General features: G+C 38.5%; 2 protein-coding genes across 14 annotated transcripts in view; one reads left to right on the forward strand and one right to left on the reverse strand.

Annotated features, from left to right (window-relative positions):
• The window catches only part of FMNL2 (formin like 2), a 300,538-nt gene extending 288,512 nt beyond the window's left edge, over positions 1-12,026 (forward strand). For 2 of the 6 annotated variants that reach the window (XR_008528208.1, XR_008528209.1), the window contains 6 exons: positions 787-888; positions 3,534-3,632; positions 4,330-4,453; positions 6,326-6,451; positions 7,982-8,028; positions 9,903-9,932. Coding sequence is in view for 3 of the 6 variants with exons in the window: in XM_054562398.1 (XP_054418373.1) it covers positions 787-888; positions 3,534-3,632; positions 4,330-4,453; positions 9,903-10,012 (435 nt within the window). In the remaining 3 variants the exon portion in view is untranslated. Of the gene's footprint in view, positions 1-786; positions 889-3,533; positions 3,633-4,329; positions 4,454-6,325; positions 6,452-7,981; positions 8,029-9,902 lie in introns of all 6 variants that reach the window. The other 4 variants (XR_008528210.1, XM_054562400.1, XM_054562399.1 and 1 more) reach the window with 4 other exon arrangements.
• A 4,781-nt stretch (positions 12,027-16,807) lies between these two features.
• The window catches only part of PRPF40A (pre-mRNA processing factor 40 homolog A), a 51,196-nt gene continuing 41,636 nt past the window's right edge, over positions 16,808-26,367 (reverse strand). For 4 of the 8 annotated variants that reach the window (XM_054562450.1, XM_054562448.1, XM_054562446.1 and 1 more), the window contains 10 exons: positions 24,217-24,331; positions 23,956-24,047; positions 23,720-23,836; positions 23,059-23,196; positions 22,610-22,705; positions 20,546-20,632; positions 20,365-20,461; positions 20,221-20,282; positions 19,263-19,397; positions 16,808-17,846 (listed from right to left, as the gene is read on the reverse strand). In XM_054562450.1, the coding sequence (XP_054418425.1) occupies positions 17,754-17,846; positions 19,263-19,397; positions 20,221-20,282; positions 20,365-20,461; positions 20,546-20,632; positions 22,610-22,705; positions 23,059-23,196; positions 23,720-23,836; positions 23,956-24,047; positions 24,217-24,331 (1,032 nt within the window). In that variant the 3' untranslated portion in view covers positions 16,808-17,753. Of the gene's footprint in view, positions 17,847-19,262; positions 19,398-20,220; positions 20,283-20,364; positions 20,462-20,545; positions 20,633-22,609; positions 22,706-23,058; positions 23,197-23,719; positions 23,837-23,955; positions 24,060-24,216; positions 24,332-26,367 lie in introns of all 8 variants that reach the window. The other 4 variants (XM_054562449.1, XM_054562447.1, XM_054562445.1 and 1 more) reach the window with 1 other exon arrangement.

Below are 26,367 nucleotides of genomic sequence, written 5' to 3' on the forward strand. Positions count from 1 at the left end.
TATCTTGCTCATTGTCCTCTTAATTTAGGGGTTTCACTCTCTTCTCTAGAGGCTAGCCCTCCTCAAGCCCCTCCCATTCCACTTCCAGGCCTCCTGTATGTGAGTCCTGTATTCAGTTCAGCCAACATGTATCAGGCCCATGCTGAGCAAAGGAGTGTTCCCAGTGTGTTGTGTTCTGTAGGCCTTTGACCTTGAAATCTTACACAACCCTGGGGCCGGTCAAGTCTACACATTTGAAAAAAGCCAGAACTGACTGCATGCCATCATAGAGGGGAATGCAGGGTGTTGTGGGAACTCAGAAAGCGGATGTGGCGGAATGGCTCCCATTTGAGGCTGCCTGGCTCTGTCATGGATGAGTGCCAGCAGACACTTTGAGTGTCCCTGAGGCGGGGATACTGTAAGGAGCAGTGAAGCAGCAAGTTGGGCCTTAGAGTCTGAGTAACTTGTAAGGTCCCGTCTTCCCTCGTTGGTTTGAAGGAGTTCTGCCATGGCTTTAGAAAGCTCTTGAAAGAACAGGAGCATGCACGCACGGGTGTGTGTAGGTGTGTGGGGGTGACAGGGGCCACAGAGGCGGGTTCCTGTGCAGTGCCATTGCACTCTCGCTGCCTCTGACCGGGCCCTGGCAGGGAACACGGGACTGAGGGAACCGTGGGAGGAGGGGAGGGCAGCCGGGGGCCACGGGGGAGGCACGTGTCGTCACTGCTGCTTTGCTGCAGCTCTTTGTCCAGAGCCTCCGGCTCAAATGCTGGAACTGATGAAATTCAAGAGAAATCTGCTTCTCCACAGGACGCCTTTGATGATGTGGTGAAGTACTTTGGAGAAAACCCCAAGACGACACCACCCTCTGTCTTCTTTCCTGTGTTTGTCCGGTTCGTGAAGGCCTATAAGGTAAACGGGGCATGGTGTCCTTTAGGCCCTTCCTTTGCACTATTTTTCAAGCAGGTGCCCTTTCCGAGCTGGATCTGAGTCTCAGCAGCTCTGCAGAGGCCTCCACTGTTTGGGGGCCAGCAGGCAGGGCGGTCAGTGAGACAGCAGTCCCTGGCCCTGAGGAGGCTGAGTGCTTCCAGGGCCCTCGGCCCATCATGCACCCGGTCTCCACCCAGCTGGTCCTGGGGCCCAGGCCAATCCTTGGGGCAAGCAAGGGGGCCATCACTGTTGCTGCCTCATTGACTGCCCACCCTCACAGGTGTGTTGAAGGACTTAGAAAATCCAGGGGCCCTCTGGCGTTGAACAGATAAGAGGAGTGAGCCCTGGCCTGGGGCGTGGTGCTGCATCTGAGGCCAGAAAGAGCCTGCCGGTGTTAGGGCTGCCCAGGCCTTTGGCCCATCTAGACCGACACTCCTCTAGCGTGGACTGATACGCAGCACCAGGAAGGACAGTTGCTCTCTGTTTCTTCATGTGGACCAACAGTGGCCCGTCCTTTAAATAGGAGGCCCTCTTCCGTAAGCCAGGCTCATGGTCTTGAAAAAACATATGACCCAAAAGAGGCATGTGTCAGAAGAATTTGTCCCTTGAGAAAGAATGACAAGGAGGGTGTTAGGGAATTTTAGTGCACTGAGGAAACATTGCAATCCATGTTCTCCAGACTTGTCTCCATAGAACCTAGGTAATGGAGGAGGAGGGTGGAAGTGACTGTAGAGGGGAGGAGGGATGTGTCAAGGTTGTCCATGAGGGGGCCAAAAACTCTGGAATTTATTTATAAAAAATTGTGTATTCGTACATGTTTAAACTTCAGGCACCTTTAAAGTACTCTGCATTTGATGCAATACACCTAGCAAGGCATTTTTTTCTGCTGCCCAAAATAGCTTTTGAACTCATCGACTCTGATGCCTTTTAGTGCTTCTGCTGTGTTTTGTTTCTCCTCTTCCACACCAGCAAAATGTTTCCCTTTGAGGACTTTTTTCATCTGGGAAAACAAAAAAAGTCATCCAGGGTGAGGTCGGGTGAATAGGGTAATACCGTTTTTGGTCAAAAACTGCTGAACACTCAGTGAAGTGTGGGCAGGTGCACTCGTAAATCACCCACCATGAAATGGACAGAAATGGACAGATGCGTTAAAAGAGTCTCAGAAAAGTTCACTGAGACTGAACGCAGCCTCTCACAACACCAGCTGGTACCCTGATACAGACAGGTTCCTAGAACACTCACCTAGCAGGGGAAGCCTGTACCACAAGGGGCCTGCCCTCCAGAAGATAATTCAGGATTTTTTTTTTGGTCCCCCCTCATGCATTTTTTAGAAATATCCCTTTGGATAGAGTGGGTCACTTCTGCAGCTCCAGCAGAGGCTGATGGCTTTGGAGAACCATCCTTCGGCCTTTTACTGAAACTTAAAAGATTATAGTATTGAGCCATCTTCTCTCAGCGTGGCTTCATGGACGGCACACACTGTTTGCAAAAGGAAAAAGGCCTTGGAAGTGAGGACAAACACAAGCACAGCACAAAGTCCTTGTGTAAGACACGGAGCAAGAAGTGATGAGAAGGTCGCTGGTCACCAGCTGCTGACCGTGGCGCTCTGGTGTTCGCTGGCTGCTGGGGCCAGCGTGCTGCAGAGATGGCTCACGGTGGCTCCTGTCATGTGCTGGGACTACTTTTTTTTTCCCACATAAATTGTAAGTCTCAGGTCGCAAGAGAAAATATGTTATTTTTAAATTGTATAAGATTAATAGAAGCTGGGAAGTGGCTCAGGTTGATGTCAAAGCCTGATGCTTCAGCAGGGACATGGAAAGCAGGGGAAAAAGAAAAGCTGCCCTTGGGGACCTGTGGGATGTCACAGGTCAGAGCCTGTCAGGGTGCCCCTTCCATATCGTTTCCCTGTGGTCCTCTTCGGTGGCTCCATGAGGCCCTTGTCAGGCAGAGAGGCTCCGGGCTGTTTTACCTGCCGTAGGTTGTGCGCAACAAGTAACCTGCCAGCCTGAGCCGGACCAGGGACTTTGTGGGCAGACGTTGGGGTTTTAGGATGACATCCACCTTTCCCTTTTCAGGTTCAATCCAAAATGAAACTTAAGGCAAAAGCAAGAAAGATCAAAGTGTAAGCTTTATTGCTGATAAAAAACTGGACTGGAGTATATGATGTGTATCTATGAGTTTCCACTTCAGCCCTAAATTAGATGACTCAAGCAGTTCACAGCTAAACTATTAGAAGTCTCTTTAGAGAGACTGACTTCAGAAGACAGGATGCCAGGAGAGCTGAGTTGAGACGAGCCTGTTTGATTTCTTGTCCCAAATTTGAAAATTGCTGAGGAGAGCTGCCAATTAGGTAGGTCCCCTCCACATCTTCGGGCCTAAGCCTAAGCAGCGGGGTGAGCAGGGCCCAGGAGGGGCTTCTGGATGACATAAACCTCAGCTACTCGATTTCAAAGAGATGTCACAGAGACCAACAGCAAAGCCCCAAATCAGCATGATACACAGGCACAAAGTGTAGATCTTCTGAACCTTCCGTTGACTCTCCTTGCTGGCTACCAAGGATTCTTGCAGAATGACTTTTAAGAATCTTGACTGCTGTTTCCACTGACATAGCTTTTGATTTCACCCAGCAAGCAGAAGAGGAGAACGAGCTGAGGAAAAAGCAGGAACAAGCGCTCATGGAGAAACTCCTGGAGCAGGAAGCGCTGATGGAGCAGCAGGATCCAAAGGTGAGAAGCCCTGGCTCCCACGACAGCCCTCGTGTCGGGGGTCCTGGTGGCCCCTCAGGGGCAAGCCTCAGAGGCTCCTTACTCCTTCCTTCTAGGGCTTGGAAACTTGGTGAATGGAGGTTTGTTCATTAACAACTTCATTCAGCAAGAAGTGAAATGAGGCTAAGAGCATGTTCCTGTAGCATTTCTAAGTTTACAGAGATGTGGAACTTAAATCTCAGTGCGATAAACCATGCCGAGAGGCCATATTCGGTGATTGGATGGCTTCGTGTCCAGAGAGGGCTTTGTGGGGATGTCGGGGTGCTGGCCTGCTGGCCGCAGGGCTTTGCTGGGGGGAGCGGGAGGAGCACTCCACGGAGGGGGACGTCACGGGTGAAGACCGTAGAGGCTGGCAGATCAAAGCAGGCCTCATCATGACCCTCTGCCTCAGAGTTTAAGAAGCCCGGGGTTATCACCATAGGATCCAGCCTTCCCATCGCTACCAGCTGGACTTTTGTGGGTTCTTCAGTAAAAGTTTGTTTTCTTCCTAGAAGCTTTCTGGGTCTTTTTCTGTTTGAGCACAATGAGGGCTGGTGCTGTTTCTGTTTTTGGTGGAGGCTGCTCCTTAGTAACCTAATGCTGAGGCACGTTCTGCGTTTTCTCAAACCTCCAGTGGGTGCTGGTCCCACTAATCCCTGCCACGCTTCTTTCTTCTCAGTCTCCTTCTCACAAATCAAAGAGGCAGCAGCAAGAATTAATTGCGGAATTAAGAAGGCGTCAAGTTAAAGATAACAGACACGTATACGAAGGAAAAGATGGTGCCATTGAAGATATTATCACAGGTAAAAGATACTCCCTCATCATGGCCCGTGGAGATCCTGCCAGCCTCACCCACACCGGCCACTTGCAGATTTTGCTGCCTGTTGCCCAGGGTTTACAGTTCTTCAGTTGACTTTAATCAGATCTAGAATTATGCAGAGGCTCTATGCTAGTGTTTGAAGAACATTTATAGTAGCCTCTATACTGCCCATCAAAGAACCCCAACACGCTCTCTGAAACATCTTTGTTTCTCAGTATCATTGGAACACTTTCGATTTCCCCAGAGATCCGTCTCCTAATGGTCTTCCATTGCCTTCGATTTGTCACCATGCTCTTCTTTTCTTCCTTGCGGCCACTGCTCTCCACCTGCCTGATTAATAAATGCTACGGCAAGACCCATTCAGGGGTCTGTACTAACCAGTCAGTACAGATTTCTCCAATATGCTCTTTAAAAGCCCCTTTGCTTTTTCACAGTCACCAGTAACTGAAGACAAGGCCTTACGTCAGGAGCTGGTGCCCTCACTCAGAAGGGCCCTTCTGCCAGCTAAGAATGCTGCCTAACCCAGCTTGGTTCTTGCCCGATTGTTTGTAGCCTGATGCTTTCTCCTGGGACCAGTTCCACACAGTCCCTGCCTTCCCTCTTACGCATCGGGACAATAATTTGGGCTGGTGTCTTGTGTTAGTGGCTGCAAGCCACTTTCCTTTCACATCTGTTGCATATGAATACTATTTATCCGCTTCCAAGATGCTTAAAACTTCTTATTGTGCAAAATATTTAAAATGTGAAAAAATGTGGAGACTGTATGATGAGTTTCCATGTACCCCCCACCTCTTAACAATGTTCAGCTCAGGGCCAGTCTTGCTACATGCCTGCTTCCACCTCCTCCCCACTCCCCAACCTCTGGGATTATTTTGAAGCAATTCCAAGACAGTTTCATGTGGAAAATATATCAGTATGTATCTTCAAAAGATAAGGACTTTAATAAAGCAAACATATCCATAGTACCATTATTGTACACCTCTTAAACTATTTCTTGATATAAAATATCAAGTCATTATTCACATTGCCACAGTTGTTGGAATTTTTAAAAACTTATACTTCTTAAATTCTTCTACTTTTCACTTCCCATTTCTTGTTAATAGCTTAGTTGGCATTGTAAATAAGGATCCCAAACTGCCAAAATCACATTTTTTTTCACCAGCTCAGACCCAAGGAAATAAAATACTAAAAAAGAAGTCAATGAAGAATGTCTTGCCCAGAGTGCAGCAGAGTAAGTTCTGAGTGGCTGGTGAAAATGCTGGTCTCTGCGTACGTACAGACGTTCTCTGTACATGTGAACCCTCACTGTGCAGTGGGTTGTAGGTGGCCCCCAGATAAAGCTCCCATTGTTAGCATCTCTCCTTGCCTCCCCACACTGAGGGGGGAGCTCTGCACCAGGAATAGGTCTCCTTGGGTAAATGCCTTTTCACCTCCGTGCTATAAGATTAACTTGTAGGTGGAGAAGCATTGAGCCCTGCACTCTAAGAACTTAGAGTTCCTTTTCCTCAGCGTGTTCTCCATCCCAATGACACCTGGCTTGTAAATCGAGCGAGTGTACAGCTTTTATTTGCTTGACCTAACCATGGGAGGTGACAGCGCATATCTGTTTATGGAGCATTATGTATTTTCCTTGTAATAGTGTCCATTTTGTGACCCACAATCAAATCCCAGATTGAGTGACTCTTAGATTTTACGAGCTCACTCAGGTATATATTGCCTTCCCCTCCTTCCTGCTCACCTGCCCCACCTGTTTCCCCAGGTATGATTAACAAAGAACTAACCGTGTACTAATGCGATAGATCTTGGCTTTTTACTCTCTTCTGTTTGTCTTGTTTGGCTGTCGTTTCTGATGCAGTGCTGAAGACTGTGCCCTTCACTGCTCGCACCGCCAAGCGTGGCTCTCGATTTTTCTGCGAACCTGTTCTCACTGAGGAATACCATTACTAAACTATTGCTCTTTCTCACCCGATGCTCTTAAAAGGTTGCTGCAGGTTTTTTGACCTCCTATGACCCTCTGTGTGTCTGTCAGGGCCACCCAACGTGCTAGCATGGAATCGCCATCTCCACCACATTGTGTTTTATGTTGTCTCCATGCTGCATGGTTTCCCCCTTCAGTCCTAACTGCCTCCTCATGGCCACTTCCAGTACGTCTCTGAATCCACGTAGCTGTGACGGTCAGGGTGTGTCTGAGTTGAATTATAGAATTGCTGAAAGAAATTTTCAGAAAAATAGTAAATAGAGCACTTCTTTCAGAGTCAGGATTTGAATAAACTAGATTGCTTGTAAGATTTGCGCACTAGTATCTTTGAACAAAAAAAAAGTCATTAATAACAGTAGCAGCTATGCCAAACATTTATTGAGCACTTACTGTGTTCTAACAGGTTTACAGATAGTAGATCAGCCTTCTTTTTGTACTCACTTAACATGCTTTGATAGTAAAATGAGCTGCTATACAAGCGCTCGGGAATGTAAGGTGCTCTAAAGTTGCAAAACGATTTTCAGAAGGAACTGTGAACTATGCACAGCTGTAAATTGGGCCTTAAGGGTCTCATGCTGCCTATAGCCGTCATCCACAGTGTCATGGAGCTCATGGTACGAGCTTAACACAGGGAGCCCTTTCAACCCAGAAGCCTGCATAAGCTGATATAAGGTAATCCATTGCTCAGCACTTCCATGTTCAAGTTAGGCTGTTAAGCAGGAAATGAAATGAAATCAAAGGCTTAGGAGCCCCTCACCATCTTATCTCATTCATGCTTTTTCCCCTGTGTTCCATGTCAAACCCAGGGCTCTTCTTCTATAATGAGATCGTATCTGAGCCTGCTCCTTCGGTCAGGACAGTGGCACCAGAGATACTAGTAGTGAATACCTCTCATCGGAAAATGCCTTTGTTCTTAGAAATTTAAAAAAAAAAATAAATCAAATTTTCACAATATGTAACTGCCTGGGCCTAGACCCTGGTTCCTAGATAAGGAACAAAGTTCACTGCACTGCCCAACCAATTAGAAAAGAGACAAGGGCAGCGTGTACTCGAATTGGAAATTGCCGTTGTTTTGAGTCCCATGCTGAGATTGACATGGAACTGGGTATGTGTTCATTTTGTGGCATTAACTCTTGTATAATTGCATTTGTTGTATATGTTTCTTTGTATCTGAAGATATCAAAGGACATGGTGTGTTGTTGCCTGCTCTGCAGTGTGCTTACCCACCCATGCTTATTAACAAGGCTAGAAACTGTTATCTATTGGCGAGTGTTTACTGTCAGTTTTGCTGCTGGACTATCATTCTGGAGCCAGACTTCAAAGCAGCTTGGATCTGGGTGGTCAGCGGACTGGATGGGAAGACACTTCATCTCCCTTGTTTTATCTAATGGCTCTGGTAGTAACGACGTCCTTCTCTCTTGCTCTGTTGGCTAACATGCCCGGGAATGTTAAGCACTAAGATGAATTGCTTTTCATTTTCATCCCATTTTTATTTAACCATCATTTTGTGTTTTTGTTTTTGTTTCTGTTTAGCTTTAAAGAAGAATAATATCACTAAATTTCCAAATGTTCACTCGAGGGTAAGGATTTCTTCTAGCACACCGGTGGTGGAGGATACACAGAGCTGGCAAGCATCACTTTTTACTTAGCTTCCTCCTCTCTCTGTATGCAGATCAGTGGTTTCAATCTATGGCTGAGGGTGATACTGGTGAGAGTTGGACCAGGGAGAAGCCTTTGTACTTCACTTTCAATGATGTGAGGCTGAGCCTCTCTGTTGGACTCTTTCTGGCCTGCTTCCATGTTCTCAAGTGTGATGGCTTGGGCAAGGGTTGTTGCTGATTATTGTAATTGCTTTGGGTGCTAGGATTACCCCCTTCTTAGCCTTTGTGTTATTTAGTTAACCCCATTTTTATGTGAAGAAATTGAGAGCAAGTCCTGGCCAAGGAACACGTAGAAGGATTAAGATCTTTAAAATTAATTACTTAGAGGTCTCAGGAATCCCAAAGATACAGGTCACTGCATAGCCTTAGCCAAAAGTGGAGTTCTGACCGCCCCTTCCCACTCCAGGCCAGGAAGCTGAGTTTCCAGAGGATTAGGGCAGGCAAAACAACCCTTAGCTTGAATGTAAGGGTAGGGCAGGGTCACCAATTCCAGTGAGTCAGGAGCTGGTGCGGACTGTGCTGAACCTGTGAGCCCCGCTCTTTCTCATGCACACTCAGTTCCAGCTTGTTTTTACCGTGTAAGAATTTGGGCCCGGTATTGCCAGATCCTTCAGTTTTCCAACAGAAGTCAGAAACGCTAATTGTTAATCACCAACTGAAATATCAGGAAACTGTATTTAATAATGTAAGTCAAGGCCAAACATTTCGTGGGCCAGGTATGGCCTATCAGCTCCATTTTCAAACTACTGATTAGGTGAAGGGATTAAAAGAGATTGAGTCTAACAATTCTCGTTTGTGTTTCCCTTTCTAAAGGTAGAGTGTTTCCTAATAGAAATAAAAAATACCAAGTTAATGAAAGGGGAATGTATACTAATTAATCAAAACAAGGGAAAGAAGTATGAAGCCTGCTTTATTTTTTCACTTTACCCTGACTCCATCAAAAGGTGGCTACCCGCTGGCTAGGCTACCAGCCTCGTGCATCAGTGCGTGCTTCGTACTAAGGAGTGTCTGCTACCGAAATATTTCTCTTGTTCATCCCACCTTCTCTCTCCAAAATACTCCCTGCTCGAACTGATATGCAGGAGTTGAGTCATTCATTCAGCAAGACATTTTTTAAAACGTTAGGCATTCTGCCATGCATTTCCAATTGCAGAATGCAGAGGGGCCCATAAAACTTCTCCCTTTGAATGAAAAACAAAACTGTTGGGGGGCAGGAAAGAATGTTCAGGAATGGGGTGTTATTTTGATTTAGTGATTACTTTTATTTAGTAGTTGAGAACTGTTTCTAATTCACAAAATAAAAACTGAGCTGATATTAATAGAATAAAAATAATGGAATCTATGTCTGCTAAGTGTAGGTTCCTTCCTTGATTAGAACTTCAGATAAGATGGAACAGGGCAGTTGGTTTGATGACTTTTGCAGCTTAAAAATCCATTGTGTTGTTTATATTTAGGTTTCCAGAAAGAAAGGAAAAACCCAAACACTTAAGCCATAGGGATTTCCAATTGAGGAAACATTTCAAAATATTTCAGCTAGACTCTCTGGCCAGTGACAGAAGCAATCTCCTCTCCTATGCATTTTGCTAAAAGTTCCAGAATCCCACCAGTATTACATCATGTTTTGACTCTATATAGAGGGCAAATACTCAAGCTCAAATACTCAGTGGGTTTGAAGGGCCCATTAGCAGACTCTTCTACACAAGCTGCTTTGATTGGCTGCCAGCTGGTCTTTGTCTTGCTTAGACAGGCTATTAAAGGTTGCAGCTCTCTCATTGGTGCTCTTCTCTTTGCAGATCTTAGAAACCAACCATATAGACGAGCCGATGCGGTGAGGAGGAGTGTCAGGCGGCGCTTTGACGATCAGAACTTGCGTTCTGTTAATGGTGCCGAAATAACCATGTGAACCTGAGATCTGACTGTGTGAATAGAGGGTGTGCATGAAAGAAACTGTCCACATGAACTTTATGTGCTACCATTTAACTGCAGCCTTGACATAGATAAAATATTCTAAGGGCTCAGATTTAGCAAACACATAGGAATTTTAAAATGATGGGCTCTCCTTCCAACCTTTGTTAACAAGTGCCTAAAAGTGGAAGTACCTGCTCAGATTAATCAAAGCAATAGGATTTGATTTGATTAGGTATCTTTTTACATCAGTATGTTATTAATTTTTTAATCAAATTGTAAATTTCATATTATAAGTATCACCTGCTATTGTGATTGTCCCATGATGGCCCACTGTGGTTTCCTAATAAGTCGTAAATAACATGAATGCATCTGCTGTGGGCTTCCTTTGCTGAGATGTCTTTTAAGGAATTTTGTGTTTCAGCCATACCCATCGACTTTGTATTTTTAAGGGCTTGCAACATGGAAGAAGAAAAAAAGTCACATGATAAACTCTTTCTGTCCATAACCAAGGCCCAGCAAAGTACAAACAGGATGCAATTACAGTAGCACAGAAGTTACTTAGCTCTCACATTCTCCTACTTCTGTGCTAGAGTACCATGCTCTCCCTGTGAGAGATTCACCTTATGAATGCAAGAATATGATGGCATACAAATGTATAAAACTGATTTGCAGTACTGTGTTCTTCAGCTAGGGGCAGCTTTAAAAAAAATAATGCAAATGTATTTATTAATTAGCACTAAAATTAACATCTCAGTAAATCGGTATTAGGATTTCTGAGGACCATTATGGGTCAAACCTGAGAACAGACATCGGTGCCTTGCTAGCCAGGAAGTTCTCTGTTAAAAAGTATTCGAGTACTTCTGCTAGCAGAGTAGTGTTAGTAACCTGGCCTTACTCTCCTCTGACAATCGGTTGTTCTCCCCCGCCCCCCTCCTTCCTTTTGTAAATTGGAGAAGACATACTTGGCATCATATTTTAAAGCTAAGGACTTGTATTTCCCAGACTACTTTATAGGGAATTGCTGAAATGTTCACATTGGGATTAAGTTTAAATGGTATGCAATGGGACTAAATGGCCAACTAAGCCAGTTATTTTTTCTTCCTCTCTGGCAGGGCACTTGATCCATTCCAAAGTCAAAAACTGGACTGAAGCTAATTTGTACTTTCCCTAACATACATTCTGCTTCTGGCTTACCTTCTTGGTACATTACATCAATATATTAATTGTAAAGTTTATTGTATAGTATTTAACCACTGAATTTATGTTGTGCTTATGTGAACTCCTTGGTGAAGGTCCAATTTTCCTTGGATAATGTGTAGTTATATATGACCTCTTTTTAAATGTACAGATATTTTGCTATAAAATTGGTGCAGTTTTTTATGGTTTTTACACTTCTCTTTAATTCCCACCTAAGCCTCTTGGTAATATTGTAAATATTGTTTAAAAATGCATCAGCCTATGCTATACAATCTGAATGTTATTTTAACTTATAGTTTTTTTTTAATATATATATTTAACTACAAGGACAGTTTAGGGATCAGTTACATTTTACTTTAGCATACCTATTTACAGAAAGATTGCTTTTAAACTGTCACCTGCCAGCAAATTTTCATAAATGTGTACCTTCAAAAGAACATGCCAAGATTTTGTCTGTTAACATTCATTTTGATGATAAATTCAGCCATGAGATACACAATGCAAACTGTTGGTCCTTTTCCAAAGCTCAATGTTGATGAGCATGTTAAAATACTTCTATTTATTAATCTGTAGACAATAATGTTGGCATGTTCTTTTCTGTTTGTCTATTAATGGGCTTCTTAGCAATATTAGAATGTTTTATAAAAGCAGTTCATGTTACTTTTCTGCTCTTTTCATGGCATATGAGCAAATAAACTATTTACACTACTATCCTGTAATATGTTGTGGTCTTTCAGTAGTATACTTTAGGGGTTTTGCCAGTTTTATGTATACCTTTATCTTCTAGAAACAGGTATGTCTTGGTGCTTAGACTCAGAATTTAAATGTATTTGTTCAACTAAGTAAAATCCCTTCCTATACAAACTCTTGACCACTTGCTATGTGGAATGAAGTAACCAAATAGGTTTTGGTAGTGAGGGATCCAAAAATCAAACTTATTCCTTCCAGTTATTGTAATGGTAACTCCCAAGTCATCAATTTAGTATATTGTTTTTAGTGTTTAAGGGAAGCAAGGAAATTTAGTATATTAGAAAACTGTGTAAGTGGTTTAAAATCACTTTAGAGGGGTTTAGTCTTATTTTACAAGGCGGGAGGGGATCAATACTGCACTCAGAATCTCGTTTGTTTTGTACCAGGGCAAAGTGCTTCGTGGTAAAAGAAAATAATGTCTTTAATATCCCACAAATTCGGAAGGTATTCAGACCCAGTAAGTTCAAATGAGGCAGAGATGGTTACGTTTAAGGACGTTATATACCAGCAGCATCCATTAAGACGCTTACCTATGACCAGAATTAAGCCCCGCACTCCCAGATCTAAGCCCTCACCCATTCCAGCTGACTGCAGTGAATGCCCAGTGACCCTGCTGACTCAACACTGCTCTGCCTAGAATGGGTCTTGCTGGTTCAACATACTGGATTTTGTAGAAATTACGTCTGTACTGGAAGGGATGCTTTTATAATAGCTTTAGAATTCACATGCCTAGTACTTTTAATATTTAGTAAAATCTCTTAGCCCTAATGCCTATTTCCTAAATTCTATCAGAGATGTCTGCAAAGATGAATATACTATCATCCCAGTTCACAGAAAAGAATTGTTAGTTTTCCATTTCTTTTAAACCTAATACTCCATGTATTTCCAAGAGAAAAAAATTTGAAGCAAAGAACAAATGCATTAGGAACTATTAATACACTTTTTTTGGTCTTTTTACAGAGAAAAGCAGGTATTACACTGAGAAAACAGAATGTGGGTAATCTAGCATCTCACAACACAACTGCTGCGTGAGGGGTGCTGAAAGGTAAAAGCTGGCACAAAAACTTACTTAGTAGAAGATGCCATTTTTCTAATAAATTATATTTATTTACAAAAGGTCTAATTTTATATAACTGAAGTTCTTTACATCAGAACAATATATAAATAGAAGAGAAAATCTGGTAATTACAAACAGAACATAGAAACCTTGTTCTCCTATTACTCACCTTTCAGAACAAATCTTCAGTTTAGCTGAAGGGGTAGGCAGGCATGAAACCAACACCTACCCAAAATGTTTGCAGGAAGGACCAAAAAAAGAATGTTTATAAATAGCACATTTAGGTACCCCAAAGGACAGCATAAAAGAAGGGCAACAAGAAATGGCTTAGTTTGAATCTGATCTGAATAGACAGCCATTTTGTTTCAGTCTATGACTAGAAACGGGGGTTGGGGGTGTTTAGCCAGGTCCCCTGAAATGCATACATCAGTCTTACACCCAGGGCGATTATCCATTAAGTCGATTATCACTCACTAACAATGAGATGGCTTTGAACTAAGTCCTACTGTGTCACAAAAGCAGTTTTTATGTAGCAAGTTTGTTATGTGATACTTAATCACTGAAACTAACAATGTATGTCAACTGTAATTGGAAATGAGAAATAAAATGAAGAGCGTAAATAATTACTGCAATTTAAAGAATTTAGGCCAGGTAGACAAGCTAAATAAAATGGAGGACTGGGCGAGTGTGTGGGTAATTGCAGCAAAACCTTCTCACTTCCCACATCAGCTCCAGTAACATTTGAATGCCTATCATATTACCATTAGTCATCCCTTTGTCAAAAACATCCTGAAATGATTAGTTCTTAGCTTACATTTTTAATAGGAAGTTTGCTATTGTCTCTCTTAGGACCTTTAAAAACCATTTCTGATCTAGCTCATTGTTAATTCCTCAAATAAATTACTTTTGAACTACTATTGTATAATATTAACTTAAGAGTTACAGAGAGATGTTTCAAATCATCACAGGGGATTTCCTTTCCTACTCAAAAACCACATAGAAGTTATATGTTCAAATAAGCTTTTTTCTGAAGTAATGGTAAAATTACAGTCACTTCAGTGCACTTCAGTTATGTATGTGGCTGTAGTCGTGGGTTAATATGGTTTACTGCAACAACACTTTTTTAAGCCCTTTAATACAGATGATGGGTACCATGTATACTGGCTGAGTACATCTGTCAATATTTTACATTCATTCAATTGGATGCCTACTACGTGCCAGGCACTGTTCTAATCCACAGAATATAGCAGTGAATGAAACATAAATAGGAACTAGACCACTGAAGTCAAAATAATTGAAAATTTAGAACAAGGTAAGAATTATTATACTAGTACTACGAGAAGCATAGAATGAGATTATAAGCCTATTGTTATAAACCTATTAAAACACACTTTCATAAAAATTGGTATCAGTGCAGTTTTACCTAGAGAAAGTAAAAGAATTAAAATTCTACCTCCTACTGAGATACTTTTCCCAAGGGTAAAGCCTCAGATTTAAGATACAAGGAATTATGTGCTTTGTCTCATTTTATTTCTAGAAATATTTTGTTCTTTCATTTGCGATTTACATTTAAATTACACAGTAACTTAAATAGCCTATAACCTTAAAAACAGCATTCACCACTCTTCCCTGGGTACTATTTCATTAGAAATTGCTTTCTCCCCTAAATAGCATCTAGGCTTAAAAAAGGTCATTGTATAAAAGGGGTTACCCCTTTTTGGCTGCAGCAAGTGGCTGCCTAGTCAGCACTCAGTTGACCATTAACAACGGAAGAAAACAAGAATCCTGTAAGGCTAACGCTTCTTAACACAGGACACAAAGCCCTTTGGTAACTATATGGAAACTGTGGACCTTCTTTCCAGAAAATATACACAGATATTCGAGGAGTGTTTAGTCTCTTCACTCTACCATTACAAATTTCATTTTATAGTATTAGGCCCAATTAGCAAAAGTCAAAAGACCTATTATACTTTGATCATTTTCAGATTTACTGGAAGGCATAGAAAGTATTTTTAATTGTTGAGAAACATGAATAATCTATATGCTGAAGCTACTTTTGGGTAATAACAAAATGCCATTATATGTTAAAAAAAAAAGTGGGACCTTTTTTTTAAATTTGAAAGCGGTAAGCTATTTAAATACACTTGGGAGAAGTGCAATGAATTCTTCATACTTGGTTGACTAAATTAACTTTTCATACAAATTCAATTTTCCCACACAGGAATTATAGACCAGAGAAAATAAAAACACCTGCTATTTTGACTATCAAGTATGAGATTAAATGTATTAGTGATTTTAACCCAATAATTTATTTATGATGATGAGGGAAGATGAACCCTCAGCATTTACCTATGTCTGAGACTTAATTGAAAAGTAGACATTCCCCTCATCTGAAAATCAACATGCTTTCCTGTTTGAACACATGTTCAAACTGTTTCAACATCTGTTCACTTCGAATGGAACCACCATTTTAAGACATTTCAGCTCTTTATTACCAGAGTGAAGACTTTGAAACCTAAATCTTTAATCTAATTGATTAAAAATATTCACAGGCTCTTCCCATCACCTGTGCCTTCAGACTGGACAGTATCCAGCAACTAAATCTCATTTGATGGGACTATCAGAAGATGGTAGACAATTATTATAGCCACTACAATATATTTCATAACAAGGATGGTGTATTCTGAGTTGTAACTTGTTCACTAGTTTTGTTTTAGGTTAAGTAATTTTCATGGGTGAGCTATAGGGAAACTTGAATTTGTATTGCCCCTGTAGGGATCTGAGGTTGTGAAAAGACCGTATAAGTACAGAAATTTATTTTGAGGACATGCTAAAACACATCAATAGTTTTTTATTTAAATAGAAAAATCAAAACTTTAAAGTTGTACTTAAAAAAATCATCATTCATAGAATTGAAACATTTTACAGATTCTAAATTCTTTTGAAACATCACTAGTATTTCTGCCAGTATCATATACTTATTTTAAAGATTTTACCACTGACTTCCAAGTCAAGTATTAGACATGATTGGCAATATTTACTATCATTACAATGGGACCTCTGAAAATTAAGTGTAGGTGAATCCCTGTTTAAGTAGTTATGTTTTGGTTCTAATATACAATAGGAGACTTAAGCAAGCAACTTATTAATTCACATTTTCTAAAAATAATGGTTCTCACTTTCTACAAAGTCCTATATTTCACATCAGAAAAGCAAAGAGAAGTTGGGAAACCTTGCTCTCCCCCGCCTTTTTTTTTTGAAGCTTTCAACAGTGGACAGATTTAATCGAAACAGGGAGGAAGGGATGGGCAGAGTGTCATCCTGGTCAGTCCCACTTTTCAAATTCATTAGGATGATGAAGCAAAAAAATAAAATGAACATTTGTTCTTTTAAATCCCAACTTGAAATAGGATCGCTCAGAGTGTCCAAAAAAAAAAGAAAAAAAAAACTAAGGTAAACCACAAACTATGTGTTAAAATTTACGATTTTAAAAATAATCCTGCACTGAAGGAATATAGTATAAATTACATTACCAACCTTCAAAAGTTAGCATGTAAAAAGTATTCTAGCTTCAAACCATGGCCTCTCTGAAGTATTCTGTAGAAATTCACAGATCAAAAACAAATGTAGGGGCTGTAAATGCACTGATTATATTAAAAAACGAAAGTGACTTAGCTATGTGGGTAAGAGAAAGCAAAATTTCAGGGATTTAGTTTATCTTTAAGTGATCATACAATTTTTTAAAAGAGCTGAGCAGTTTACGTAGAAATAAATACTAGTACACGCTAGAAGAGAAGGTTTAATAATTGATAAAAATGTACAAAAATATTCAAATCAGAAATGCTTTAGAATGTGTACCACGAAGTCAATACTCCTCAGTGAGTAGGGAAGGTAAAAGACTTCCTCAATGAAAAAAAGCAAGAGAAAGATCGAATTTAAAAAAAAGACAATTGTTAAAGAAAATGTTTAAGTCAACATTGATTTTTGTTTTAGACATGGATATTGCAACTATCACTGAAAGTTTGGTGGCACATTCTTTAGTAGGTCCTTAAGGCAATATATTTAAACTAATCTACAATTTGACTTGATGTTAATGTTTAAAACATCACCTCAAAATAATGCCCTCACAATAGCCTTTTAAAACGTATTCAGATGTTTCATAAAAAATAATGGTGGCTTTATTATAGCAGTGCTCACTAGCACCACTGCAGTTAAGGGTCTACACCAAGTTTCCAATAAGAACTCCTATTTCTGGGTTCACCATAAAAGATCAGATTAGCTTCAACCAGTTGGGTAGTGCACAAAAAAAGTAGTTTTATCAGTTGCTGGTGCTTTTTTGGTACGACTATAAGTATAAAAAAAAAGTTTCATTATATCTTCAAAATCCAACTTCCATAAAGTCAATCAAATCATCTTAATGACTTATACTTTAGAACAAAGTAGAGACATCTGCAGTTATTAGTAAATTGCCACCTTTAATCCATCCTGCAGTGCCCTAAGAAAGGGTCACAGAAAAACAGTTATGACCATATGAAAATATGATTCTTGATACAGAATCAAAAGTTATTTTCAGTTTCCTTTTCTTTTATAAAGTCCACAATAACAATACTTAAATGCACTTTTTTTTCTGTGATATAATTAAAACCCAGTGTTATTTCAATTGAACTTAAAATAGAGTCCTTGGTCTGAATTAGACTTTTAAATCATACTGTAAACATATATTTGGTATAATTTATTGATCATCATCCAGTTGCTCCAAAAGGGTCCTTCTGCGCTTTTCCAATTCACCTTCACTCAGTTCACTGCCAGAAGTATCCCAATTACCCTGAAAAGACATTGAATACAATTACATTTCATATTAGTGCTCAAAAGGTAAAGCAGTAAAGAACTTTTGAAGAAAGAATCCAAATCTGTATGAATCTCTTTCACAGAAACAGATATATCACATAGTTTAATGACTCTTTCCCTAAAGCCTATCAATGGCTTGCTAATGAAGTATATATACCTTGCTTATATTAGGAGGGATCCTTAATTCAGAATGAGGTTTTAATGTGTTGTTTTTAGTAAACTTTATTTAAACTTTATATAAATTGGGGGCTATGGCACCTAACAGCTTCTTTTCCTTTCTCTTACACAACTGATTATGAAACATCCTCTTTCCATTTAGTGGATGACAGGTGTTCATTTCCTGTGCACTATATTTGTTGCTAATTCAGATTCAAGTTGTCCTATGAGTGTTTTATATTAATAAAAAAAATGTATGCTTAGTACAAATATACAAGATTTATAAGCAGCACAAGACTTAGGCTGAAGAAAAAAATTCAAACAAAAATAATAATGCATTGTTTGTGAGAAACAATCTTTGAAAAATGGATAGTTCACCTATCCACTTTCCCTTCAGGGATTTCATTTAACTTACTATGAGGAGGAACAAACTGTTAAGCTGCTCATGGGTATATAGGAAATACTCCTTTTTCACCAAGGATGTGCATCAGACTTACCAGAGCAGCATTTAAGGAAAGTAAACAAAACCACTTCATCCTATAGCAACTGGATCAGAATATGCAAAGGGAGCCCCAGGCCTTCTCCGCATGGTGTAAACTCTCCATTGGTAATTCCAAGGCATAATCCTTGCTAAACTAACAGCATTTGTGGGAGGTCTGTGCTATTGTGCTGTCATTCATATATATATGTACACACACACACATATGGGGAAAATAAGGACTAATCATGTAATTCGGTATTAAAATACTAACTTTTGCTTATAGTCCCATCCTATCCACTTGCCCTCCGCTTCTCTAAATGATTATTTCCAAAAGTTACTAGAAATGTTACCTTCCGAAACCAGACTTTGTAACAACAACAACTGTGAATATCTGGAAGGAGAACCCTGATTTGAGTCTCTTAAATTTTATATTCCTTAAAAAATAAGGTAGGAAATGTGCAGTGGCACTTCCTAGTGACAATGCACAAGGCAGTAGACCATATCCTCCTTTCTTAGTGAGTTAAAATGGAATGCTTTGTTACTTTTTTAAGGTATATAAAATTTAGGACACCTCCAACTGGGTCATTTATGAGTGCATACTTTCGACTATTTTGTGTGAAAGGCAGTTAACTGAATTTTCATTAATGGTAGTAGACCTGAAAAGAAGTCTATTCTTTAAGTACCATCATAGTTTTAATCATAGTCTCTATTTCTATATTTTAAAAACATAGGTATGAAAGAATACTAAATACTTACAGAAGAATCCTTTCCAGTCTTTTTCTTAGGTGATTTGTGTTTTGATTCTGATCGTTGTCTAGTTCTGTCTTTTTCACTTTCCCGGTCTTTTTCTTTTTTATCCTTCTCTCGCTCAGCATCTGACTCTGGAGAGTCCTGTGTAAATAAAAAATAAAGTTAGCATTGGACAAAGATAAATCCCCACATAGGCAGTATTTAGGAAAATCCACATATAACAAAGTATGTTTCACACAGTCGTGAAATTTAAACTGTTAAGCTCAAGGACTCTCTAACACTTGCAAGATTCAAGGAGGGAGTGGCCCATTCCTACAAAAAGGATGGCATTCTGATCAGAGTAATATACATTATTAAAAGTGCTTCATAAGGTTAAAGATGAAGGCGCATTTCCACAAACCCAGTAAAACATTACTTATTATGAATGTAAGATGTTGTTGACTAGTTCAATCCCGTATTAGGTTGATAGCTGTATAATAAAATTCTTTCCTCAAATTTGCTACTGAGTAGCAGAAATTATTTAAAATGTAATGTAAGTGCCTAAACAAGCAGTCCTTCATTAGGTATGCATAAATTTAAGTCAGCAGCTTGAAAAAACCTCACTCAACAGGTTTGTGCTTCCTACTCAGGCCCTTATATTTTGAAGAAGACCCCTAGGTGTACCTAAGGTTAAGTGGTTCTCAACAACAGCTATAACACATATGTAACACACCAAGACTTGCATTTTTCTCTAAGATTACTTTAAAAAACCAGAGTGAGAATCTTAATTTTGTGTGTGTGTTTTTTTCAAAGCTTACCAAAAGATTTTATTGGAAGACTAAGACAAAGATCAAGTATAAACCTCTTGAATTTAGGCGCCCGCCTACAATGGGTCAGGCTGCAAAGCACTGGACAAAAAAAGGTTCTTCTGCCCCTGGAGAAATTAAGGGCAAAAGCCTAGTACAGAAATTAAAAACCTGCTTACAGATTTATGTCTCCTCTTCTTGCTCTTCTTCTTATGTTTTTTTGACTTCTTATAACTTCTCTCTAAGAAGCATGAAAAGGAAAAATGTCAGAATTTGAGGACATTCAAGTGTCAATATTCAGTCAAGTTAAAAGATACGCTTACCAGACTCAGCACTAGAAGAATGTTCTGAAGCAGAACGAGACTCTGATCGTTGTCTTTTTTTCTTTGTATGGCTGTCATCGTCATCTGAATCTGACCCCTAAACAATACAAATAATTTTATTTATGATGATGCTAATAAATGTTTTGATACAGTTATGGTGCCATCCAATAAACTTCCTTACCGATCGAGAGCGTGAACGTTTCCTGTGGTGTTTTTTGGATTTTTTAGAATGCTTCTTGTTCTTTGAATGATGATGTTGACATTCATGCTACAGGAGCAAAGAAAGAAAATATTCAAAAGTTTACATTTACTTTAGACAGTACATCAAAAAAAGTTTTAAAAATTATACAATAAGTTCTTAGAGTAAAACTCCATTTTGCATATTTAGGATGTACTCCTTTGAAACTGTGTAAAGAATTATAATCACTTAAAATGTTTTCTTCTGATCCTTAACCATCATTTAGATATCTAAACACAACGTTAAAAATACTAAAAAAGTACTTTTTGTAGGAATGAGAAAAGTGTGGGTTAGTAAGGGTAACTGATACACTCCAGGAAGGTATTATTTACAGAGCTGCTTTCAAACACAATGAAATACAATTACAATCAGACACGGTTCTTCTGACTGCTCAACCCCAAGATAAAGAACTGCCTCAGAACTGTCCTTGACCTAATAAATTGAGGTTGGTCTCAGAACAAATATAAAATATACAACTCTTTCTTTTCACACAAGGAGCATTCCCTTCTTAATCAAACTTAAAGACATCCATCCACAGGTACTCTGACCCCACATGAAATCAGAGAAAGTTCTGTCTTTGTGGATTTTAACTCTTACTAAAACAATTATCCAGCTAGTAGGAATAAGGAAATGCTCCGGTAAAAACTCCCCGCCCCTAACATATCTAAAGAAACTGAGTCAGTTTACAAGTATATGGAAACAGAAAATCTGGCCTAGGAGGGACTCTACTTTTGTCACTGAAAGCTATTTTTTCCTTTTCTACCTCTAGAAACAGAATATTGAGTTCCAAAAACCTATTCTAATGGGGTCAGACCTTCCCTATGCCACCATCTTTATCTCCATTTATGACCTCACTACTCTACCCTCAGCACAGATCATGAAGGAATCTTGATGGAAGATTCTTGAATCAGGGGAAAATGTTAACACAATTAAATGTACATTCAGAATTTGAAAATCCTGTTAAAATGGTAACTCTGATACAGGAATTCTGCTGATGGGGTTTGAGGTTCTGCATTTCTCACAAGCTCCAAGTCACTACAGATGCTGCTAGTCAAAAACACTTTCAGTAGAAAAGATCTAGAGGCAGCTGGTAAACTAATACAGAGTACATATGGGTATATTAACAGCGCAAATTCTTGTCAACATTGATATTCATCAAGAGCAATAAATACAATGAAATAGTCAAGTCAATGTAAGTGACCCGCTATGCCCAATAACCATGCAACACTAATAAATATGTGCCAGTCTTCACGTTGTTGTAAAGTACCCATTTCTTACAGTTTAGCATGTTTATTGAAAATACTGACTCTAGTGTCAAACAGCCTGTGTTGGAATCCCTCCCCGTAAATTATTTCTCTTTGTCTCAGTTTACTCATCTTTAAGTTCATAGGATTGTTGTGAGGATTACATTCATATACGTAATATTTGTTTAACAATGAAACTGTGTCTGGCCCACACAGGTATCAAGTATTTACTATATACAAGTGCCTATCTGAAATCTTTATCAAAATATCCTTATTCAGCTAATAAAGTAACTTACAATTTTATCATTACTTATTCTAACAAAAACTTACTTCACTATTTTTCACTAATAAAACTTATTTCACTATTTTTCAGAATGCCCCCAAATACATCTAATATATCTAATGTAGTATATTTTGTATATACACTTAGAATCTTATAAAACAGATAAAAAACAGCTTTTCAGTTTTCTTTGGGTTTACTAGTCAGCTGATATGGTTGCTAAATTGAATTTCTAAAACACTGTAAAATATGAAACATATATGGATAGTCTCCACATATCTTTATATTCCCGTGCAAGTTTTGTTTCAAATAAAAGCAGTTTATATTTAAAAGAAAAAAAAAATTCCCTAAGTATCCCAGGTAACTACATTTGTATAAATGCAGTGTAATATAAGAAACATACTTATTGTTCTGAATTCCTTAATTTTTATTTATATTTTTTATGGTTTGTATTTCAGCCAGTTATGAGAATACTAAAATTACCTCAAGCACATGCATAAAATCTTTAAATATTCGTTTTCTTTCCGACTCTAGAGTTATGTCCTCAAATGCTGGCTCTTTTACAAATCTCTCCCGGATCTGAAAAGTCCAGATATGCAGTAATATATTAATGCCAAGAATACATCAGTATGACCAAAAAAACAAAACAAAAACAAAAACAAACCCAGCAAGTGAAAATGTGACAGCTCGATCCCCTCAAAGACTATCAGATTATTTTATTTACTCTGAAATGCACACCATTTTTAACAAATATTCCTAAATGTAGAATCACAGCTGACTTGACACTTTTAATCTAGTCTCAATTTATCTAATGTACTCTACAAATAACTTCAGCTTATTTTTGTGGATACAATATAAAAGGAAGTGAAAGTAGTATTATTTTCAATTGTAAAAGAAACAATTCATTAGGAAAAATTTACAAATATACATACATCTTCCCAGACAGCATCCAATTCTATTGGAGGAGTAGCTTGTTTCAACATACTCTTAAATGCAGATTCTTTTCGTTTCATCTTTCGAGCCTCCTCTTTTTCTCTTTCACGTTCACGGGCTTCTGCCTTTTCTAGTAACTTTTAGAAAATCATTTAATCAGTTACAATAGTACAATGATTTTCTATAGCTGAAACAACTCATCATCATCATTATTATTATTAAGATTTCATTTATTTCTTTTTAAAAAGAGGATAAGGGAGGGAGACAGGGAGAGAAACATCACTTGGTTGCCTTCCATATACACCCTGACAGGGGACCAAACCTGCAACCCCAGGCATGTGCCCTGACCAGCAATCAAACCAGCGACCTTTCACTTTGTGGGATGATGCCCAACCAACTGAACTACATCAGTGAGGGCTCATTACTTTTAAGTATTCTCCCATTATTTTTAAGTTAAGATCCAATTTATAACACCAGTTAATTTGAGCAAAGAAAGCTTAGCATCAGCCTATTATCTAAATATATTTTCTTTTACCATACCCTGAAAGATAGCTACTATTTTATGAAATCCTGCTCATTATTCCCTTATTCCAGTATCCTACAACTGAAATACTTTTGACTGAATACATTAAGAACTGCACTATTAACACAGTAACTTACACTATTAAAAGCCAACTTAATATTTCCAGCATCTAATGTGGTTGATCTTTTAGTTGAACTGATTATTGCCACAAAGTCTTCAAAAGTGGTATTTACTTCAACTACAAATCCTTTATCCTAAAAAACAAAAACAACCCCCCCACAGAAATCTTGTTAATAACACATATCGAAGGAACACAGAATTAATTTTTAAAATATACCACAGATTAACAGTATATAGTAAGTATACTATTTACCTTTAGAATGTCTTTTATTATCTTCTTCTCATCATGATAACGTGCTTTAAGATCCTCAACATAAAACTTGAAAAGGTCAAGTGCAGTTGATCCTAATGAAAAAACTAAAGAAGTCAAAAGCTAGCTCTAACTAAAGAGCTGCAATTATTTTTTGTTTATAAAACAAAATAAAGTGCCCCTCCCTCCCATTTCCCAACACAACCCTCTGGCCCATTCCTTCTACTATCATTAACTACAAGTTAGGAAAGAAAAGAATCTCACCCGGCTGACCAAGCATATTAGTGAATCTAATGTCAGAACTAATTGTTGGATACAATTCCATCCAAGATGACATAGAATGCAGTTGTCCATGTTCATGCAGTTCATCTAAAAATATCTGGAAAATAATTAAGCATCATTAACAATAACATCAACAACAAAAAAACCCCATTATATTATAAGTCATCTCTAAGGACATTATAAAAAATATTAGTGTACCATGAACACACGTTAAAAACATAGCAATATTTAAAACTTTTCTACCAATGTTATCCCTACTATGTTTAGGTACAAACATTAAGGCAGCTCCTTGATGAAAGTAAAACCTGCTTTTAGGCAAAAAAAAGTATTTTGTACTTCAAAGAAAGGGACCTTTGAAAAGCAACATTAACTTTCCAGGCTTCAGTTTACTGTCCTGTAAGATGGAACACCATTTTCAGTTTAAAAAAAAAAAAAGAGAGATATGAGGGTAACGTAAACTCAAAATACTGAATGTCTCTATCTCAAATGATAATGCTAAAGAATGTGTATGCGTGTCTTTTATAAAATATACTTTTTGTTTTTAATAGAGTGCCTGGTATGTTTCCAGGTATTTTTATTTTTTATTTAGTTTTCTTAACAAACGTCGACCTCTCAAGAGGAGGACACATAATTTTGCTAAAGTATACATAAAGTATTTTGGGGAACTAGGACTCAACCCCATATCTGATTTCAAAACCTATTTCCACCTCTATTACTACCTTAATTCTAAATCTTCATTATGTTTATTTCTATTTCTCTTTATTTTTTATACTATTTGCATATTATCAGGGCAACATATTAGGACTTTAGTACTTAGTAATTTCTACATTTCCTGCTTCTCCAAATCCTTAGGGACTTTAATCCTATAAACAAATGTTCCTAAAGAACAATGATTCCAAATTTTGCTCCTAAAATTCCTAAACTTGCAATGTTCGATATGGTAGCCACTGGTTAAATATAACTTTTAAGTACAAGAAATGTGGCTAAGTCTGAATTGAGATGTGCAATTAGTGTATAGCACACAATGATTTGCTTCCATATACATCCCAACAGGGGACCAAACCTGCAACCCCACGCATGTGCCCTGACCAGGAATCACTTTGTCGGATGATGCCCAACCCACTGAACTATATCAGTCAGGGCTCATTACTTTTAAGTATTCTCCCATTATTTTTAAATTAAGATCCAATAAGTGTGCATGCTTGGAGTTGCAGGTTTGGTTCCCTGTCGGGATGAAATGAAAAATGTTTTTTCAAATTTATTATCTATACTTTTGTTTTTATTCTTCCTACAACATAAATGGAATCCTTATCTTAAACCAACCCTGTTTTGTGATCACTAAGTTCCTTTACTTGCTCCCTTCTTTTGAGTGCCTAAAACAGCGCAGAAATCATCTACAATGATGCTTTCTAGGATATTAGAATCCACCTCACTATAATACCTCCTTTGCTAGTGTTTCTGTTTCAGTTTCAGTATGCTAAGATCTGAAGAGTCATAAAATTTTGATACTGATTCCATTTTAATAGTGAATCCCTAACGAGTAAAAATAACAACCTGAAAAATTTTTTTTTAAATATTCTGATTTAAAGCTGGATATGTACAATTTTACTTTTTAAAGATCACTGCATGACTTTGATGTGACTTCAGGTTTGAAAACCATTATACTAAAATTATATGGTTCTTATTCATTTTATTTACTAACCTCATCTTGGAGTGTGGGGCAGGAGCCTTGTGTTTTACATTAGAGAAGGCAAGTTGCTTAAAAGATGTCCGAGTCTGATATTTCTCCTTCCCTTAGAAGGCAGGTTCCCAACCTTGGTGCTCACTGCCTCAGAGTCAATTTAATATACTCTTCCCCCTCATCTCATTCCCTCTCCTTGTATGTTGTTCATAATATAACTATTAATATATATGCTTGAATTCCAAACCTTCAAAGATTGTTTAATGAGAGATACCTCTATCATTCGATTTTCTTCATTCTCTCTTGATTTCTCTTACTCAAGAAAAGCCATATTCTTAACCCTGAGCTTACTTGAGCATTATCTTATCATCAAAATGTCCTTAAGAATGGTTTAATTTTACCTCAATTTACCTTTACCCTTTAACTTTCTCTACCATACCAACAATCACTAA

This window comes from Pteronotus mesoamericanus, unplaced genomic scaffold (assembly GCF_021234165.1).
Source record: "Pteronotus mesoamericanus isolate MK-2021 breed Mesoamerican mustached bat unplaced genomic scaffold, CSHL_Meso_final scaffold_651, whole genome shotgun sequence".
Taxonomy (NCBI): domain Eukaryota; kingdom Metazoa; phylum Chordata; class Mammalia; order Chiroptera; family Mormoopidae; genus Pteronotus; species Pteronotus mesoamericanus.